The sequence below is a fragment of the Halyomorpha halys genome, unplaced genomic scaffold (genome assembly GCF_000696795.3).
Source record: "Halyomorpha halys isolate HHAL.00 unplaced genomic scaffold, Hhal_1.1 Scaffold759.1, whole genome shotgun sequence".
NCBI lineage: Eukaryota > Metazoa > Arthropoda > Insecta > Hemiptera > Pentatomidae > Halyomorpha > Halyomorpha halys.
The window spans coordinates 882,913-904,774 of NW_027110136.1; the positions used below are offsets into that span (position 1 = coordinate 882,913).

General features: G+C 31.7%; 1 protein-coding gene across 1 annotated transcript in view; it reads left to right on the plus strand.

Annotated features, from left to right (window-relative positions):
- Window positions 1–3,448: 3,448 nt before the first annotated feature.
- Window positions 3,449–21,862, plus strand: part of LOC106685932 (cubilin) — a gene marked incomplete at its 3' end in the record, with an annotated part of 54,767 nt that continues 36,353 nt past the window's right edge. Inside the window, 11 exon segments of the mRNA XM_014428944.2 lie at window positions 3,449–3,469; window positions 6,223–6,324; window positions 6,425–6,554; window positions 9,134–9,280; window positions 9,783–9,836; window positions 10,941–11,081; window positions 11,671–11,922; window positions 17,015–17,156; window positions 18,443–18,543; window positions 19,148–19,280; window positions 19,562–19,747. Of these exon segments, the coding sequence (XP_014284430.1) occupies window positions 6,224–6,324; window positions 6,425–6,554; window positions 9,134–9,280; window positions 9,783–9,836; window positions 10,941–11,081; window positions 11,671–11,922; window positions 17,015–17,156; window positions 18,443–18,543; window positions 19,148–19,280; window positions 19,562–19,747 (1,387 nt within the window).

Genomic DNA, 21,862 nt, shown 5'->3' on the forward strand with positions numbered 1-21,862 from the left:
CAAACATGTTTGGTTTTAAAGCACTGAATATAAACAATTAATCGAAGTATAGGGTTTTCAAAACGGACATGGTATCTGACAGCTGATGGCAGCCTTTTCTTTATTTTTTGTTTATTCCCTTTCTTGCCATTCCTGATACACAGAGGTTGTCTACAGGTTAGATATGGCTTCATTAATTTCTTTTTCCTGCGGCGCAGCCCAGCGCTCGGATAACCTCCTTGTTGATTGATATAGGTGCACCTTGTCCTTTCCACTGTTCGGTCCTGCCCTCGTGGTCCGTATCCGTACGGGTGCCTCTTGCAGTTCACCAGCCTTGTCCTTGCATACCTCTGATTACCCCTTTGTAAATGGTCATCGTAGCAGGGTACCTGGTACCCCAGAACGCACCCTCTATCCTGCCTAGTCCATTGGGTGACAGGCAACATTGGCCTTCTACAACAGTGGTGATAAGAGGGCATTCCAGCCTCTATGAAGTCGTCGTAGCAACCTTTAGCTGCTCTATGTGCATTGTTCTCCTCTTTTTAGGTCCACGCAAGATCCCTATTCTGACAGTACTGTGTTCCCTGATCACAATCACCCTGAAGGGGCCCTCGTTTCGCTGCAGTTCCTTTCTCCTATTGCTACACAATCTCCTATAGACTATGGTCCCAATTTTTATGTTACCCATTAGGTCCATGCACGGTGAAATTTTGTTTTTCTTTAAACTCTCAGATGAAGTCTCATCTTCGTTTTCATGTCTAGGCGTCTCTGAATGTCCAACTTCCTCCGAAGTCCATTCGCGCGGAAATTGTCTCTGCCGTCACATCCAGATTGGACCCTTTCTTCAGTAAATTGTTCAAGGGTACGAGGTATTCAGCTATTTCAGACACAAACCGTCTGTAATAATTTAACCCCCCAACAATCTCCTTTCGGCACGGCCATTTTCTGCAGAGCTTCCACTTTCTGAGCATCTGTTCGTACTCCCTCTTTTGAGATTGTGTGTCCAAGAAAAGTTATTTGTGTTTGCCTCCTCGACATCATCAGTCTCTCTCATTTTCTCGGTAATATATACTGTGTAAGATAAAGATATAATGTTTAAGATAAAGGTAAAATAAAGATATGTCATTCCGCATTCCAAAAAACACCCCCACTATTTTATTTCTACTTCATAAAGTTATTCAATCATTACTTAAAAAATTTTATTTCCTATAATTACAATAAATTATTGTAAAAGATACTTGCAAATCGCGCATAAAATTAATTATTCTACATCAATACACACAATGCACACAATAAATATAAAAATATAAGAGCTGATAAAAAGGTTTGCTATGAGAGCATCAGCCTTCTGGGATTGCTGGCAAAAATATTAACTACCTCTTCTACGATGGTTGCCTACTTATTTTCAAACAACATTCAGAGATTATTAAAATGGCAAACTGAAAATTATTGTGGGAAGAATGGATCTAAAATAAGTTTGTTTTTATTTGTTTCTCCCATTATTTTTAGAGATAAGTATATGACGAATATTTGTGCTTATTGAATCTTATATTTTTTGCCGAACAATCGACGTATATTTTATCCCTTCAAAGTTGCGGTTGTGATCCCGTGATCAGTAAAGATGTCAACTCAACAATGTCAACTTTCTAATTAAAGCATGTTTCCAGAAACAAAACTATCTGTGAAATAATTTCACTATTTCCTTTCTTTATTTTTCGTGGGTCCCAAGAATCTAGGAGGAGCCGTGGCTACACTCTGCCTACGCCCATGTCAAAGCGTCTTCTTATTAGCAATAAAAATCTATGGATAAATACAATATATTAAAGAACTGTATTACTACCTAAAAGGGCTAAAGTGCGAGACACTTCTGATCGCAATCTTTGGCGATAGCATTACAGGTTCGTTATCTTTTCATAAAATACTGCATTCTTGGCAGAAACAAAATAATAGCTAAAATGCCATAGATACGATCCTCATTCATGAATGAACCATCGATAAATAAATATCGTATCCATGGCAAGTATAGCTTTTAGTTTCAACTATAGCTAGTTTTTGCCCATCTCTGTTGCGGGCTAATTCATTTGTTTTATTTAGTTTGTTCACCATGTCAGTTAGTTTTTAAATGCTACATTCATATTTTAAATATTGTCGCCAAATGTTTTTATTATGTATTTACACATGCATTTGCGTATTATTTGTTTCTTATTTTTTTATTATTTGTTTTCATCATTTTTATGTTAATTTGTGTTTGATTTATTTTTTTTATTACTTTTAATTAGTTTTCCATTTAAAATCCAATTATTGTTGTTTTTCTTTTGTGTTGTTGATTGTAAGCTTTTTATTACTTTTATATTTTTGTTTTTAAAGCGTGTTTATTTGCTGTTTTAATTTTTCATTTTCTGTTTTTTTTTGTTTGTTTTTTTAAAGTGAAATTATTTCCTTTAATTTTTAATCCCTTTTCCTATTTCTTTCTTTGTTCAGAGCCTTTCGTAGACATATTTGGTATATTTTAGCTGTCTTATTGTATATTTGAAAATATTTAGCAGACTTTTATAGCATATTATATGACATATTCTGCGGTTCTTACTGCATTAAAATCCGGGCCTTGCTTCCCTGGTCTTTATTTTATTTATTTATTTTTTTTTTTTTTGAAAATCACTTCTATTGCAGTAACTTCAACGTGAGCCCACTAATGTACACAAAACATTGTGACGTAAATAATGGTAATCATCACAGATTTTTTTCTTTTCGTTTTCTTCTTTGTATTATTAATGTTATGTTCTTATATAATTCATCATTGATGCTCAAATCATAATTCAGTAAGTTATTTTTAAATAGGTATTATGACTATAATATGAAATCTGAATGATATATAAATAAAGGACCCTCCCATATAGTCATTAAGTGAGGGAAAGAGAAAAAAAAAAATACTATTTTATATTAAAAAATTTTACAACTTCTTCAACAACACTCTTCTTGGGTTCTCTTCTAAGGAAGTTTAAATAATCCAGTCATATTAACCTATCGCTCGATAGAATTTTTTTTTCGCCTTTAAACTATAAACAAGATTCATATTTAAAATTAAGGACACACTATCAGAGTAAAATAAAAGTACTTAATTGATATTATTTATTATAGATTATAATATTTTTATAAAATTATATTTGTTTAAATATTTTTGAACTATACACATTTGTACGTCAACTCTCATTGGACCCCCTAAGTTCCCGGGCCGCAGGGATTTTGATTTCTGTTCCCAAACGCCGGCCTGGTGACAATATAATAAATCATTTTGAGAACTTTAGCTATTTAACATACATTCATAAATTATCAAGTTGTAAACAAATTTTAATGTTGTAAGTACGAACGAATTTAAAGTACTAATTATAAGAGCCTGGCAGTACCAGACGCAGGGGCGTTCCCAGATACCTTATCTAATTTATTTAACGAATTACAGCAGTAGAGTCATTCTGTCGCTGTACTTGAAAGGGTAAGTGTGAATTAGAAACAACTTTTTCATTATTGTTTTTCTAAATATTACATATTAAGATTACATTGTCTAGATATTATGTAGTAAATAATATGGAACTGCCTTGTAAAAAAGCCGTTTAGATGTTAAAGTAAAATAAAGAAGTTACTTCTGAAATTAAATTTTAAAGATCCTTTCTAGTGTAGTGTTGCAGGTTGAGATGAACTTTTATTATTTTATTTTTGTGTTCTGTTTTCAATTTTTTACGGCTTCATATATGTTCATATTCACTATTTCAAATTATTTCTTCATCCAATTTTTTTTACATCTTTACGAAGTATTTAGCCTAGAAGGGGAGGCTGTAAACATGGAATCATCGATTTCTATAAAAATTTTTTTGTGAAACTAGGTCGAAAAATATTAGACACGTGAGATGAGTAATAAAATATTTTACATATTTTTATATTGTCGTATACCTTCTTTGCTCTGCATGTATTTAATAGTTATTATATACCTCTTTTTTTACATTACATTTGTTTTTTGTAAAATAAATTCAAAAGTTTATTGATCGTATGAAATGAGTTTTAGTGTACAAAAAAAATAAAAGCAATGACAATTGCTCAAACATTTTAATTCATATCTCCGATTTTTATTAGTTTACCAATGTACGATTTGTACCATTTCGTGCAGTTCTCTAAACCCTTCCTAAGGCGAAACTTCTTAGCAAATAAATTTATTTCTAATTACTATGAACATTCTGTTTCCAAGGGATTTTTGAGGTGTAAAAATGAATATTGACTATCATCATCATCATCATCATCATCATAGTCATTCCCTCTAAGATAAACTACAAGTAACATCGAGATTAGCCTGTATGGAGGCGTTCCGTATCCTATCTCTCCGTGTCTTTCTTTCTCTTTTTCGCATATACCACATTTCTATGGCTTGTAACTAACCCCTGTGTTTGAGGTGAGGGTCCACGATTCTGAAGAGTAAGATAGGATAGGAAGGAAGATCAATTTATAGACGACTAGTTTGGTCTGCTTTGCCACCTCTCTTCTTCTCTGGAGGCTCCGTCTGAGCATACTGAACATCTTGTCTGCCGCTCCAAATCCTCTCTGATTTTATAAAATCACGTTTACTTGGTCAATAATGTTTACATATTCTAAAAAAGTATTAGTTAAGGTGCTTTTATGCATCAAGTTCAACCGAGATTCCTTATCTTTAAGTGGTATTTTGCTTGCTTAAAATGATAGAGAAAAAATTAATTTTCGTCATTTATATTATTTCCGAAAAGGAAAATCCGCTGCACAGAGGTTTAACATTATTTTCAGTGTGTATGGCGATGATGCCTTAGAAGAAACTACCGTCCGCATGTGGTTTGCTGGGTTCAGAACCGGAAATTTTGACTTGGAAGACGCAAAGCGCTCGGATCGTCCTTCTGCTGTTGATGATGACCAAATTCAAGCATTGGTCACCGATAACTCTCACTGTACGACAAGGGATATTGCACAAAGGCTTAACATATCTCAAATAATTTGTGCCTAATAATAGCAAAGGCATAGTTTTCCATCACGTCCGTCCTCATGTATCTTTGCAGACTCGGCAGAAATTATTGGAGTTTGGCTGGAACGTGATCCACCACCCACCCTATTCATCAGACCTTGCCCCAACAGATTTTCACTTATTTCGGGCCCTTAAAAACTCTCTTAAGGGGTAATACTTTATTTCGCTCAAGGAATGCAAATCGCACATAGAGGTGTTCATTGTGCAAAAATCTGAAATTTCTGGGAGGAAGGAATTAAAAATTTACCTGAAAGGTGGCAACAAGTAATAGATCAAAATGGGTCAGGTGTAATTGATTAAAAATATTTACAAGAACCTAAAGTTTTCATTGAAATCACCAGTAAAAAACGCAACGAACTTATTTTATAATGCAATATTTTGTATTATAATATTCAAATGCAAGAATAACGATCAGTGGGGATTATTTGATTGGTGCCCATTGTAGACCATTTTGAACAGTTGCCACTATTTTGATATTACCTTCAATTATCATATTTTACTAATATTTAATTATTTTTTGTATAAATTTCAATGTTTCAGAATCGTAATCAAATTTGCCAAACTTTATTTGTAGACAGCACTGTTTTTCATCACAGCACACTCTCCCCTTCCTTTCTTTATCCACTTTTTTTTTTTTACATAACATTTTATGTTGCATTAAAAATTGAAAAGTAATCATTAAAGTGAATATACTGTTGGAAGGCTTACTAAAAGGAGAAGTTTTAGTGCAATTTGCAAAGCTCAAGCTAGAAAATTTATTTTCGTACGATAAAAATAAACATTGCCAAAATTTAACATTTCTACATTTGTTTTAAAAACGTCGATCATTGTAACCATATAAAAAAATTGTTTAGTATATTGTGTAATAAGTATGTTTATAACACCTTCAATGAGCTTTCTAACAGTTGTTTTAATTTTGCTGTGGGACTAATAGCTTAGGAGATACGGCTATTTTTAAGAAGAAAATTTTGTTATTCAGAAAAAACACGAAAACTGAGATTTTTCCCTCATGGTTGAGAATCGGAAATGTGTCAATCAGACTTTTTTTTTAACTCGAGGTGTAGAATCAGTTTCGAGTTTGTCAAATTTATCCTACCTCATCCTGTATACGGATCAATTTTGTTTTAACTCTGAGGTTTTGCTTAGGTCAGTTATTAACTAATATGGTTAGAACTATGTTTACGTTCAACCATTGATATTTTTTGCAGTATGGCGTCAGTGCATTTGGCGCTGAAGCAGCTGCTGTTGCTGTGGCTGTTCAAAAACTCCCTGTGTACGAAATCATCAATTTACAGCCCATATAATAGTCAGTGAGTATCAACATACTCCAATATATATTGATGTAGCATCTTTAATCATGCATTACAGACATCTTATTAATAAATATTTTTGCGATTTTCTAATTTTCAGAGCGCGGCTGTACAGTGAAGATGGCCATTTGTTCATTGTTGGAGGTGTCCATAGTAATATCACCCTAAAGACTTCAGGCAATGGCTTTATTAATATCAACGATCATGATCTACTCCATGTCACCGAATTGGTAAGCGCCTTTTATGCAAATTTAGATTTTTTTTGTTCTTTGCAATTTAGGTGAAGTTGTTAATTTAAATATGTTTTGTTATTTAGTGTGATCCCTACCATCCAAGCTATGTAGAAGTAACACACTTTGTTAAAGCTTGTTAACAATATACATATCAAGCTCTAATGAATTGTAGCCAAGAGTGTTTGGCACATACACGGCATTTAAAATGTCTTATTTTATACCAGATCGGCCTGATAGGCCTTACATGGTTGATATGACCGTTACATTATATTTTCTTTTTTTAACAATCGATTATGGGGGGGAAGGTATAGTATCGAACAAAAGACACTCCTAACTATATGCAATGTTATAATGAGAAAAAAAGATAAAATAAATAGATAAGAATAATGCTTCTTAATAAAAGAGAAAAGTCTGCTTTCGAAGCAATGGATGTCGAAGCAAAAAGGATGGGCCTGCATATTAACGGGGGAATACCAAGATTATGCTGTTGGGTAAGAAGCCTCTGGACCAGAGGCAGAGTCACTTTGTAATGTGACCCTATGATTTCGAAGTGGTCAGAAATTTTTCTTACCTTGGCTCTATTATCAATGAGAACCAGGATGAAGAAGAAGAAGTTAAAAACAGAATTGATGCTGGAAATAGAACCTATTTCTCCATTGTAAGGCTAATCAAAAGCAAACTTGTTAGCTGTACCACCAAGTTCACCCTGTACAAAACGTTGATAAGGCCGGTCGTCACATACGGTGGAAAAACTTGGACGCTAAGTAATAAAAGCATTAACCTGCTAGACAGGTTTGAAACAGTAATTCTGAAGAGAATCTTAAGGCCCGTATGCGAGAATGGTAATTGGCGAAGAAGGAAAAATGGTGAACTTTTTGGGCTCTTTAAGGATCTCTGTAGCATCTCCTCGTACATAAGGTTACAATGGCTTAAATAGCTTGGCCATGTAATGAGGATGAGCAAGAAAAGAGTGGCTCATAAACTGTACGGTTACGTTCCGGATGGTGTGCGGCAACGTGGTAGGCCGAAGGGCCGTTGGTGGGATGCTGTGAGGCGGGATCTGCGACAACTGAGGATCACAGTTACCATTACAGAAGATAAAGAAAGATGGTTCGCGGCCATTGAGTAGGCCAAGGGCAGTTTCATGCCCTTGTTGTGCCAGTAAAAGAAGAATAAAAGAGAAAAGTAAAATTAATAACAAAAAATAATAACATTTGTAGACAACATAACAAACAATTGCCCTCTAATGGTAAAAAGAAACAAGTTAATTTGAAAAAAACACGAGAGAAAAAAATAATAATAATAATAAGTAAAATAGAGGTAGTGTGAATAATAGAATTAATAAATATAGAATTTATAACAGAATCTCCTGCAGCAGCCTGGGCTTCAGTCAGTGTCCGACTAGCTATAAATCAATTTATTTTAGCAAATATGAAAACTACAACTCCTACGAAGATAAACGTCATAAACTACTTTATAGCCAATTAAACTAGCTTTAATTTGCTGCCAATAGACATCTATAAGTCGAATGTTTTTTGAGATATAGAGTTCTCAAAATAAATTTTCTTGCTATTGATCTTTCAGTACATTTTTTATAAAACGTTGCTTTTTAAAAAGCTGTATCTAGAATACTATTGAACGTAAATAGCTCTGATTGGGCTTATGTTTTAGCAAATTTACTCTACTTTAAATGATGTTCTCTTAGGTTTTCTAGTGTTGTCGCTAGTTTTAAAGATATAAAGCTCCGAATGAAAAAACATTTTTTTTAACGTTTTGAAAAAGCCGCCATTTTTTTTTATTCCCCTACCTATATTTGGCAGATCCATCAATTCCGACTAGTAATAATACATAGTTTTAATTAATGTAATAAAAAATTGGGGTGGAATAACTATATTTTTTTCTTGCCAGCTCTTGTACTATACGATAAGCAGTCATTAATACTCCGGAACCTTCTGGTTATCAATGTACACTTTAATCTAGTAGTAATGGTTTGCCGTCCATTTGGAGGAACTGAAGTAAACATTACCATAGAATATTATTAATTTTACATTCTAAAAAAGGTCCAACTTTCAGGAAAAGGACAATATTCTACATTTAAGACTTTAAACTGGATGTTACCAGTGATGTAAGCTAAGATTTTGTGGTTAATAATTTTTTTCTCCCTAGTAAATCAAGACAAATAAAAACTTCAGTTTCTTCAGATAGCCTAGTATATGAAATTACTGTTAGTTGAATAAAAAATAAAAATAAACTAAAAGATGAAATGAAAAATAATATTTTGTCATCTAGTGTCATGAACAGCAAACTTGCCCCTAGTATTTAAATAGACCATACAGGTTTGTTACTCCTCATTCATGATGATTGGAATTGGGGTTTTAGCACCATGGATATCCTGTTGGATCTGCGGCATTATTATCAGCTTCTTCATTTTTGGTTTTTGTGAATAATAGTATTTCTTTGTTGCCAAACTCTATGGATTATAAGCTCTAGATTAATTAAATTAAGTGAAGTTTTACTTTTTCACTTTTTTATGCAATCAATAAAATTATTATAAGCAATTTATTATTACTTTTCAGGCAGCTAAGTCTGCAGCTTTTGTAAATAACTTCAAGCAGAATGTATTACCTGACATACAGTCTTCACAATATGGACCATTGGATTCTTCAGTTATGTTGAGACTGAGAAGACTAGAAGCAGCCTTAGCAGGAACTAATTCTACAATTGTATGTTTAATTTAACAGTTAAAATTTTGTTGGAATATAAAAAATGAAATTAATTTTCATTTCTTTGATTCGCTATTCAGTACATTTTGAATATGTGAAATGGAAGAATGATATAATTTAAACCAACCTAATGGATAAAAAATTCATTTTATAAAATATATCTGTGTTCAGATAGCGAAATGTTGTAAGTTACTTTTTTTGTCAACAAAAGAGTTTTCTCCCTATGGAGTCTCATTAGTTGATGTTTTAAAGCTAACATAATTTTTCTAACCGTTTTTTGTTAGTTTATGAGAAGATAACTGTGATGAATTTTAGTTATTCTATAGCCACAGAAATTCATGCTGAGAAAAGGTATCTTCCAATTTTTCATCTGAATTGACAAAACATTTTTTCATCTAACCACAGATAAATCCATCCCAGTTTTAACAAAATAGTACTAATTGTATTTTTATATACACATCATTTATAATTAGTATTTAATTAGATTGTATTTCATTTTTAGTCGCAGGGTGGAAATACGGTAGATTCTCGAAACATCAGACTTCTTACTAGAAGAGTGAGTGTTTTTTCATTACTATTATTTTTTTATTTTAATTCAATATTGTGCTTTTGTATTATCCTTGCCACATAGGATACACTGAGATTGTAATCGGGTTAAATCTTTGATGTGCAGTTCTCAACACTCTGTCCATTTTAGAGCCAAAAAAAAGTATTTTTGACCATTGATCTGTCTATGTGTCACTATCAGCTGCATCTCTGTTTATCCTTCTAATGTTAACTCATTGATTCAGCTCTTATTAACATTTTAATGATTTTTTTCTTACCAAGCCACACCAGCTTACATAACCATTTCAGCTATCGCGATGCTATCACCTTAATTATTATTACAGGGTGCTATTCAAGGAATTCGACATTGTTAATATGTTTAATTCATTCTTCTTCATCCCAAATATATTATACAAAAGTTTATTTTCAAATACTTGAAATCCCTGTTCTTCTCGTATAGTAGACCCATCACATTTTAAATCGTTAAAGAAGAATTAAAAGTATAATAATTTTGTAAATTCTGATTTTTAAGTTGGTGAAAAGAAAGCTCAGTAACATTAATTTTGCTACTGCAAAATAACAATTGATACCCAATTTTAACCACCTCACTTTTATTTCCTCTCAAATTTTTTTTTTTAGTTATTAGTTATATAATACAGCTTATTTACTATCACATCATAGCTCAAAATCATGCTTTTTCAGAGATGCATTTGAAGTTTTAAATACTGCATTAATTTCTGTGAAGAAGATGGCATCGACACCTTCTAATATAGATACGTTATTGGTATGCTACCAATGGGTTGTTTCTTCACAAATTTTTCATGCTCTTATAGCTTACCACATTTACTTGTATTTTTACTTTAAATACTGTAGTAAATTCCAATAAATAAATTTCAAAAAATTTTGTGAACTACAATTTGAACTAACAAAAAAAAAAGGTCACTTGGTCTTAAAAGCTCAGAACATATACTCCACTTGCTTAAAGTTTTGATCATTGCAACTGTCCCTGTAATATTGTCATAAATCAGGATTTTTGAGACATGACATTGTTGCAGCGAAGATTAACTGATTTTATATTAAGTCTATATTTTCATTGAACCAACTTTAATTTTAGGTGAACGTGATAGCTAGAGCGGTGCGTGCTCTTAGACTTCTTCTACTTAAGGATGAATGTGACAGTGGACCTTGCCAGAATGGGGGCACTTGTCAGGACCTTTTCAATGGTTTTCACTGCCGTTGCCCTTCTCAATGGGAGGTAAATTATTTCATCATTCCTTTTCTTTTCAACTATAAATGTTTAAAGGCCTATCTAGGCACATTAACTGAGCAGAACTGATAGATTGTAAGCAATACTCAACTAATATATAATAATATGTCTAGGTCAGTTTTGGAGTAATTAAAAATATGTTTATATGTACATATAGTTGACCGTAAAAATTGATATATAAGAAGATTTTCAGGGTAGCGGTCAAAAGAGAAACAATGATGCAAAATCTACAGGGCTCTAAAAAAGATACATCTTTCACAACTCTTCAGGAAAATAAATAGTTGTAAACTATTTTTGTTTCTCTCTTGACTGCAACCCTGACCATCTTCTTATATATCAATTTTTACAGTCAACTATATATACATATATACAATATGATGCAAAATCTACGGGGCTCTAAAAAAGATACATCTTTCACAACTCTTCAGGAAAATAAATAGTTGTAAACTATTTTTGTTTCTCTTTTGACCGCAACCCTGACCATCTTCTTATATAAAAATTTGTTTAATTGCTGTTTCCAAAATCTTTGTGTTTCTTCCTTACAATTAATTGATGTTACTTATTATTAATTTGTTAGGGGGACTTGTGCGAACGTGATGTAGATGAATGTTCCAAACTGACTGGGACGGGTTTAGGTTGCCAGAATGGAGGAACTTGCAGAAATCTTGCTGGCTCCTATGCTTGTACCTGCCCTGTCGGCTGGTATGGCCTCCACTGTACTCAGCGCACTTATGATTGTAGCCTACAGAGCTCAGCTGAACTGTGTGGGCATGGAATTTGTGTTAATCAAGGAGGCACCGGTAGAGGATTTGTGTGCATTTGTAATCAGGTATGCGGATGATTATGATTTTAAGATTTAAGTATATTCTGATATTTATGAAATTGTTTATATCTATATAAATAAAAATGTAATGTTCATTTTTTACTTATCAAAGATCTCTGAAAGTTTTAACCGATTTACACGCATTTATTTTTAAATGTTTGGTTTTGTCAGGGCAAACTTTACAGGTAAAGGTTCTTAGCTATTGAAATCCTGGATTTATCTGGTAGAAAAAAAGTTATGAACAAAATTAAACTTTATTGGTGCCTAGCTCAGAAAGTATACATTTTGTCAAGACTATTACATACCAAATGATTTGTTTCTTTCTGAAAAATAGAAAAAAATATTTATAATTCCTTGGTTTAATATTTACTAACAAATTATAAAAGCCTAAAGAGGCTTTAAGTAAAGTACTCCAACACAATATTTTTTAGGCAAAAGCAAATCGTATTCATTTTTAGCATTGTTTGAAATCCTTAAATACCATTCATCAAAGAAATTGAAAAATTTTAAAGTGATTTATTTGAAGTTTTTTTTTTGTTTCTACTGCTGTCATATAATAATATGCTTCATATAATAAGAAATGTTCTTAACTGATTTACATGCTTAGACTTTTTTTTTGTTTAATGCAGTTGTTACTTGAACCTTGATTAAATTTACTTTAAAAAATCATTAAAACCTATCACAAGCTATGATATGGCATATTAAATATTTCATCCACATTAAAATAAGTTCTATTGAAGAATGTGTGTTTTTTCTTTCAGAATTTTATTTCCTTTATGTAATAACTTGAGGACTGTATACTCATTAACATGCTAGATGCTCATTTGAAAGATAGTTAATTGCATGGAAAAATATATGCTTATTTTTGACCAATATTAGCAATAAGACAGTAACTAATTTTCATGTTGTGCTTTCACCAAAAGCGGATGAAAATTGACGAAGACCATCAGATTTTTAATCTTTTTTAATAATTTGATATAATCAATTCAAACAATATTCCACTGTGTAATAGTCGGCAAGGGTTACTTTTAATAACAAAATTTTGAAAATACGAGTAGCAAAAAAATTGTTTTATATAACTATACCTTTTTTGTATTTTAGTTTTCTGACATTGCTTTGTAGGAATTTAAAGGTTATTATAAATGAATTGATTTGATTTTTTTGTATATAGTAAGAAAACTATTGCTACTTGCATTAGATGAGTTTATAAGTATTAAAAATTACCAAAGCCAAAAGATGCTTCCAGTAAAGTAGGCCAACATATATTTTATTTTAAAAAAAGCCAGATTCGTTTTTAGTGTCCTTCATAACTCTTTTGTAATTAAAAAAAGATATATAATAAAAGGCTCATGTAAGATGAAAATTTTGGCATGAAAGAGCATGGCAATTTATGTAACCAAATCCTAAAAATAGTAATGAGTATTTTGATCAATACTAACAACCTCTAAACCTATACAACCATCGACTAAAAAAATATTGTATATTCAAAAGCATTGTGAAATTAAAGAGAATTAGAAATATGCGCTTCCATTTTTATTTCTTTTACGCTTAATCAGACTGAGCACCAGAGCAATTACTGAGCACGATTGCTGCCAATTCTAGCTAGTTGAAAATATTTTAAGTTGTAATACCTTATTCAGACACAGGTTAAAAATTAATAACTATTTCTGTTTTGATTTTATTATCTTCAGTAATGAACCTTTGTAATTGACTCAGGAAAAATAAAATTAATACCACCTCAAATTTTGAGGTTATACATTTCAAGAAACGTAGAATCCAAAAAAAAAAAAATTCTATTTGTCCTTCATCCTCTGTCTCTGGTTTTTTTCTGGCATGATGATCCCCAGAACATGTCATTACCATCCACCTTTCCATTTCAAATTGGCAGTTGATTGGATGTTTTATTCAGCCATATCTTAGCCATTAGAAATGAAAATTAATCTTTATTCTGGGATCAAGTCCCCTAAGAACAAAGGCAGTGAATATCAATAATTGCTTATGTCTACCATAAGTTATAGTCCTTGTATACAAAATAGTTCTATTTCTAATGATCAGATTTTTAATACATAAATTTTACATTTCATGAGAATATTGAGATTTAAAGAGATGGAGAAATTGCTGATATTTGTAGGAAGTTGGGAAGGAGGCATTATGGACAGAGATATGTAAGGAATTCCAAAAGGAGGAGGAACACAAAGAAAGGTGTTTTGAATTGAGTTGGTATAAATCAAATCACAGAGTAGAACCTTTAGAAAGGTTTTTATTCATTTAAATGTAGACATAAAAATTAGAACACAAATGAGAGGATAACAAATGAAACATTAACAATAGACAGACAATGCAGGGAGGTTACAGTGTTACCATAACATTTTCTCCCTCTTTAATTAATAAGTAACATAGTCTTTCAAGTAGAAAGGATCCTATAACAAGCCTCTTCTTATGATTTTCATTTTGAACAACCAAAACCTGTGCTCGCCAAGGAGAGTTGCTTTCCTCAATAATGTCATCAGAAAGTAGTTGTTCTATTTCCTGTTTGATGAATCTTTGATCAGACTCAGAATAAAATCTTGACTTTGTAGCTATAGGTTTGCAATTTGGAGCGAGATTGGAGAATAATCGTGGAGACTCTACTCTAGGTAGTTAGCTACTGAGGCCGAACAAATCGTAAGTGGTTCTCTATTTCCACCAAATTTTAGTTGTACGCCAGAATGTTTTTTTAAAAAATCATGACCAAGTAGTATATCACAACAGAGCTCCTTTAGTACAGAGTTTAAATTCAGGATAACTGTGACCTAAAAGCTCAAGGGTAACAAGCACATATCCACTTACTTGTGAAGAAAGGGATGTAGTTGCCATTGATATGCTTTCACTTTCATGATAGACTCGCAAATCATAATGCTTAACAATATCCAAATTAATAAAGCTGTTCGAGCTTCCAGTATCTATTAAACACTGCACGGGTTGACGATCTATTTTAGCTATTACGACAGCTTTTGCAAGATTTTTCAAGGGCTCACTATTGATGGTTGCTAAGACTATGCCAGCTGCTACTGGTCCTCTTGTACTACTCACTGAATTCTTCTTCTTCCTACATACCGAAGCGTAATGCCCCTTTATTTTGCAGTTCCTATATTGAGCATCTTTAGCAGGCCACACTGAGCGAGGGTGACGGTTGTAACCACAAAAATAGCAATTACTCCCCTTCCTCTAGATAGCAGAAAGAACAGATGTTATTTCTAAATTGTCTTCTGGTGAGACAACATTGGATGGCATGCAGCTGACAAAGTATTTTTACTGGTATTGTTCGGATTGTTTGTGAGCCATTTCCAGGGTCTGAGCTTGGTTTACAGCCTCCTTCAAAGTCAAAGTTTTATTCTCTAAGAGTCGTTGACGTATAGAATTCGATGTCAGTCCATTAATAAAAGCATCACGAACATATTCATCCTTATGCTAAGAAGCTATAGCTGCTTTGAATTCACATTCCTTGGAAAGGAGATTTAAATTTTGTACAAACTGATCTATACTTTCTCCTACTTGTTGTCTTCTTGTTGCGAGCAAGTGCCTAGCAAAGATTTTGTTTTTCTTTTTTATATGAATAGTGTTTAATGCATCTACGGCTTCTCGGAATGTCCCCAAATCACTCACTAAATCGTAAACATTATGAGACAAGTAATTTGTAAATACCTTAAATTTGTCCTCATCTGTAAGATTTTCTGTTGCCAAATCCAAGAAGTTAAATGTCTTTAGCCAATGTATCATTCTTTATCTGCTGAAGGAGAACTGGGCTCAATCTTGAATCTAGTTGGTCTGAGGTACTTATCCATTTAAACTTTACTAGAGACTATACATTTAAATGAATAAAATTGTTTTGCATTGAGTAGGTATAAATCAAATCACAGAGTAGAACCTTTAGAAAGGTTTTTATTCATTTAAATGTAGACATAAACATTAGAACACAAATGAGAGGATAACAAATGAAATATTAACAATAGACAGACAAAGCAGGGAGGTTTGAGTGTAGCCTTACAGTGTTACCATAACAAAAGGATCTATCAAAGGAACCAGTTCTGTGTGATGGAGTATAGATATCAATTGGTTGGGTTCTGGCAAGGAATTCAGTGATATTGGAAGGTTTATTATTTCTTAAGAATTGGGATAAGAAAAAACAAGGAAATATTGCCATTGGATAGAAGGATAAAGTCACTTTAATTCATAATAGCCAGAATTATGCATGTGTCCGGGAACTGCGAAAATAAATCTTACTAAGCAATTCATAAGACACTTTAATTTTCTCTGAGTTGATGATTCGAGGCCTCCATACACCAGTCAACCATTTTCAAGATGGTGGAAAATAAAAGAGGATGCAAGTAACTAGCAGGTTTATAAAGGCAAGAATTTGCAGAATATGTGGAACTGTTAGGATAATAATGAATTTTCCGCATATTTCAGATTCTTACTCTAGGATATATGCTTGTCAAAGGTGACTCCCAGGTTTTTAACAGAATTAAGAAGTGGAATAGTAAAGGATAGTAAGGAAGTGAATTTAAGAAGGGTTTAGAGCCAATGAGGATGACTTTAGTTTTTTCTACATTCAGGTGCAACTTAGCATTTATAAAAATAGAGAAAAATTCTTCAGGTTTTAGGCAATATTTTCTCAAAATATTAGCATAAAATTAATTCATTGGTAGTTTTAGTTTGTTACTATTATTATTATAACTTTTCAATTTCACTGGCCTATATTTTTTGACACAAAAGGTACCAAGATACAGTAGTCCAAAGTTATTTTTGTTTATTGAACTCTCATGCTGTGTCAGAAAATACTTTTGACTAGTAAAATTTAATTATTTTTGACTTTTTCTGAAAACATAAAAAAAAAAAATTTTGAGGCTGTCATTGAATACTTGCTGCTTAATTAACTACTTCTTAACCAGAGGAGGTTTAACCATTACCATGATAGTCCAGCTTATAAATTTGTGAATTGATTTGTATTTAATTTTCAGTGTGCATTTCAATAATTTTATCTTTCAATTTATTATACTTTTATTTAGTAAAAATCAAGTTAAAACTGCTCTTTAATCGCTTAATTGTGTACTTATAGGGTTGGACTAAAAGTGAGAATGATGGTTCTTGTACCATAGATGTAGATGAATGCCTTGGATCTCGTAAACCATGTTCACATGACCCTCCAGTGGCATGTGTCAACACACCTGGATCCTTTCAATGTTCACCATGTCCTCCAGGTTTTTCTTTGTTTATTTTCTTCTGGCTTTCTGTATGTATTATTTGATTGTCTAATATATTTTATAGAATTTTGTTTTAGGATAAATTTATTTATTTTCCATATGAATTTTGTGTTACTTTTTAAATTTATATTCCGATAATTTCATTTAGTATTTTGAATAAATAAATATGCTGATCTCTATGATGGTGTACATATAAAATTCAAATCTGCTTAAAGTTAATAAAGTTTTAGGTCAGAGTAATACATATAAATGACAAAGATTATAAAGAATTAATAGATAGAGCTAAGGCCTCCAAAATTGTTTTAGACACAAATACTAGAAGCAGAGAGAGCAGTTACTTTAATTACATTAATTATTTCAATTTTATAAGTTATTGTAATTGTTGTTTTAATTACGCATGTACTTATACAAAGATAATCATTCCTATTTTTCAATAGAAGATAAAAAACAATGTCCCACTTCAGAATGAGTTTGCCTATAGTCTAGGGATGGGAGTCTATAGATTAGTCTATAGATTAGGGATGGGAGATTAGCTGGAGGAGGTCTTGTCTGGTGTGAGCCATTTGCTCGAGTCCATGGTTGCCATATTCTACTTCAGCTGTCTCATTTCAGCTCAGGCCTTATTACAAATAAGTTCAATGTTCTATTATTATACTATTTCATCATTTTAATATTATCATAATTTTAAGCCCCCAGATTACAGGCTATGGCCTAAAAAAGATGCCTTTCCAAGACCATTGCCGAGTCTTTTGTTTTACTACTCCATATTGCCATCCATCTCAATAATTTCGAGTGAATAGTACAAATCTTTTCCTCTTACCATACTATATTCGTGGCATATTTGCGGGACTTATCTCTCAGGAATTATAATTGTGTAAACTTTAAATGTTATAACTACTGACATTTTAATAAACTATCATAATCTGTGAGTTGTCTAATTTATTCACATCATGTATTAAGTGCTTCAACAAATCAAAATCATAAGCAGGGTGAATTACCTGCTATTCCAAGAATTATTATGTGTGAACTTGAGGGATGGATGACTACTTAACTTGTAGATTTGGTAATGCTGACCTACCATCCACCTCCAGCCATTAACCATTCTCAACTTTGCTGGCTATAGTATCACTGTAATTATTAAGTACGTGGGAATTGTGGTTCCAAATTTTGTTAGCTTTATAAACTGTCCCTAAATTTATAAATTAAATTTTTCTGTCAGCCTATTGATTAAATATGTTTTATGTAATGTAATAGAAACTAAATGTATCTGTTTGTTGTTGTAGGATATACTGGAAATGGTTACCAATGTGCTGATATTGATGAATGCCAAATCAACAATGGTGGTTGCAGTATAAGTCCTCTTGTTCAGTGTATCAATACAAGGGTATGAATTAATTGCAAAAATTAACAATTGTAATTTTATTTTAACGGCTATATTTGTTTTGAATTTTTTTATTTTGAGTAGAATATCTAGAATCTAACATAGAATACAAAATAGTTCCTTAAAATTAGAGTTGAACAGTTCCAGCATGCGACTAAGATCTATGCTGATTGCATCATCTGGCTTGGTAGACAAAAAAGTATTCTCTACCTGGTATGGCGAATGATCAGGACAATAGGAGATTAACTGAGACCAAACACCCATGTCTGGTGACATCTTGGAAGCAGAGAGAGAAGAAGTTATTATTTTAGACCATTTTATCATAATTTTTCAAAATTAATATAAAAGTCTTGTCTTCTCAAAAATGTTTTATTTTTTATATCTGTGTTTATTTATATTTTATATTTATATAATGGGCAGGTTGGCTGAAATGTTGGATTTTCAGAATGAATTAATAAAGAATGTTGAGACTAAATGGATATATTTTATTATTATTAATAGATGTCTTGAGTGAAACATTTAAATATATATAAAATGGTTTTAGAATGTTTAGATTTTGGTTATGTTCACAATTACTTTTAATGAAATTCACGATTCATACTTTTAGGGTAGTCGGATTTGTGGCCCATGCCCCCCTGGCTACAGTGGAGATGGCACTAGCTGCACTCAAGCTCAAGGAGGGCTGTGCCAAGTCAATAATGGAGGCTGTCATCCAATTGCTAGATGTATTTATAATTCGGGTAAGTTCTGTATGTATACACTTGTACGTACCATATCCATTAAAATAAAATTAACATTCTATTTTTTAAAATATCACTTTGATTTCCAAGTTATCTAAAATAGTAACATTGAAAATTTAGCTTTAAAAAAATTTTCATTGATGCAGCAGCAATGAAAAAAATTTTAGAAAGAGTCCTTTTGATAGTACTAGGTGATCTTTTGTTTTTCTTCTATGATATAGTTGAATATAATACTTATTTACTTAACTTCATAAAAGATTGTTTAAATGAATATTTTGCAGCATTAAATTATGTGCAGTGCGTATGCCCTCCTGGGTATGTTGGAAATGGAATGAGTCAAAATGGCTGTGTACCTGGAGGTGGGAATGCTACTTCGGTTTGTTCCAGAAACCCCTGCAGAAATGGAGGTACATGTATACCTAAGCCCTCTGGAACCTACATTTGTCAATGTCGTCCTGCATATGCTGGTATTACATCTTTCATTATATTAATAATAGTTTTTATTTAAGTTTACAGTAATTATGGTTGATTTATCTCTTTAAAACATTTTCAAAATATATTGAAAAAACTACTTGTTTTGTAACAAGAAGAAATTCTGAACTGTTAATAATTCATTAATGTTATTCTTAGGTTCCTAGGTTCTTTGACCTAAATGTTTTATACAAAGTCAATATGTTGTAACAGGCAGTTGATTAAATATGATATACTAAAGGGTTTTTTTAAAATCTTAAATTTAACAGGATTACAACCATTTATAAAGCCTCAAGGGACTTATCATACTCTAGGAACAGTGTCGCAAGACATTCCATAATGTGTTGGTTCTATACTGTCATTATACATTGTCCCACTTCTACATCTATGGACTCAGTTGCAACCTGGTGATGGACTGAGTCTAATCGAATGAATAATCAAGATTATTATTTTTTAATCTTCCTAGTGTAAAGATATAACGGAAATAGTACCTAATTCTTTCTTGTTCCTCTTCGATCTGTAATTTATAATACAGACTTCTCTTTTTATTTTAAATAAAAATAGTAATAACTTATGTTAAAATATCTATTTTTTCTTAATTTAAGAAAATTAATTATTTTATATAGTTTTTAAATAGATTGACTTTATATTACATCAATTTAATGGGCTCATAGAGAATCTATCGAACTGATTTTTTAATTAATCAATTTATTACATCAATCTTAAATATATTTGAAGTGTACTAATATTATGTTCATTTCAATAATTAAAACAAAAAATCATCTGACTAAGTTTTTATTATTTTAAAAAGAACACAAAAATAAAAATTCAACTGAATATAAATTATATTATTTTTTCTTTATTAAATATTAATCAAATTTGTAAATTTCTATCTTTTAATATTTTTTTTCTATTTTAAATATTTAGCTTCAATGCTATTGGATTCCAGGAATATTTGAAATATTGAGAAAAACATATTCTGTTTAAATAAGAATTGCAATTTCTTATAATATAAATAAAAATTTAAATTTTAAAACATAAATCTAATTTAAAATTACAAAATTTAACATTTTTTGAAAAGTCACTATGTAATTATTGTTTTGACGGATCCACATGTTGGCTGCTCGGCACGAATCGGAGGCTTGTACAAATGCTCTGTAAACAAAGAGCGGACCATCCACATGTCAGTGCTATTCAGAGAGGCAAGCATGGTGGATGTACAAGTGGTTTCAGCCATTGCACTGGGATTATACTATTTTTATTACAAAAAAGGAAGTGAAAGGAAATTAAATATAAATAAATAAGATTAAATATAAAACTTATTATAAGCAGTAACAACAAACACCTTTAACCTCCTAACAGCTCTCAGTTGCAACTAGACAAAGAACAATGGTGGAGATGCTACATGAGCGCTCTCACAAACCCCTTTGATCTGTGTCCAAAAAACTGACTCTCAACGGATCGGCAACGAGCTTAGGCCAACTTGTACAAGCCACCCATCCACATGCTCGCACATGTCTGAGTTCGCCATAGCTTGGCCAACATGTAGAGAGAGGCCCCTTTAGATAATCCATTTGAAGTTCCTGTTTGTTGAGTTAGTTTCTTTTCTTGAACTTTCTTAATACATTTTCTCTTCACATTTATAATTTTGTTGTTTAGAACTACTTTTGTTTGAAAATTATTATTTTTATTCAATCATGATCACTATTTATTATTTATTTCACCATTAGACATTTCACTTATCCTTGCAAAATCACTAATTTTGATTTTTAATAATTGTCATGATTTGTTAAAATAACTCTGGGATCTTTAAAAAAGATATGTTATGTTCAGAATTAAGATATTTGTTATCTTTCCATAACTGGCAAATGACTACTGACTTTTTGTGTCTACTGAACCTTTATATAAATATATATATATATGTATATTGTAATATTTCAAAATTATTTATAAAAGATAAAGGGAAATTTTATAGTTTTAACTTAAGTCTCATATCTAAGGTGTAGTTTTGAAGATGACAACGTCAGTTAAAAAGATTATATTATTATTATTATTAAATGGGCTACAGACCATGGAGGTTTAAGTCCTCATGCGATTTATTAATAAATACA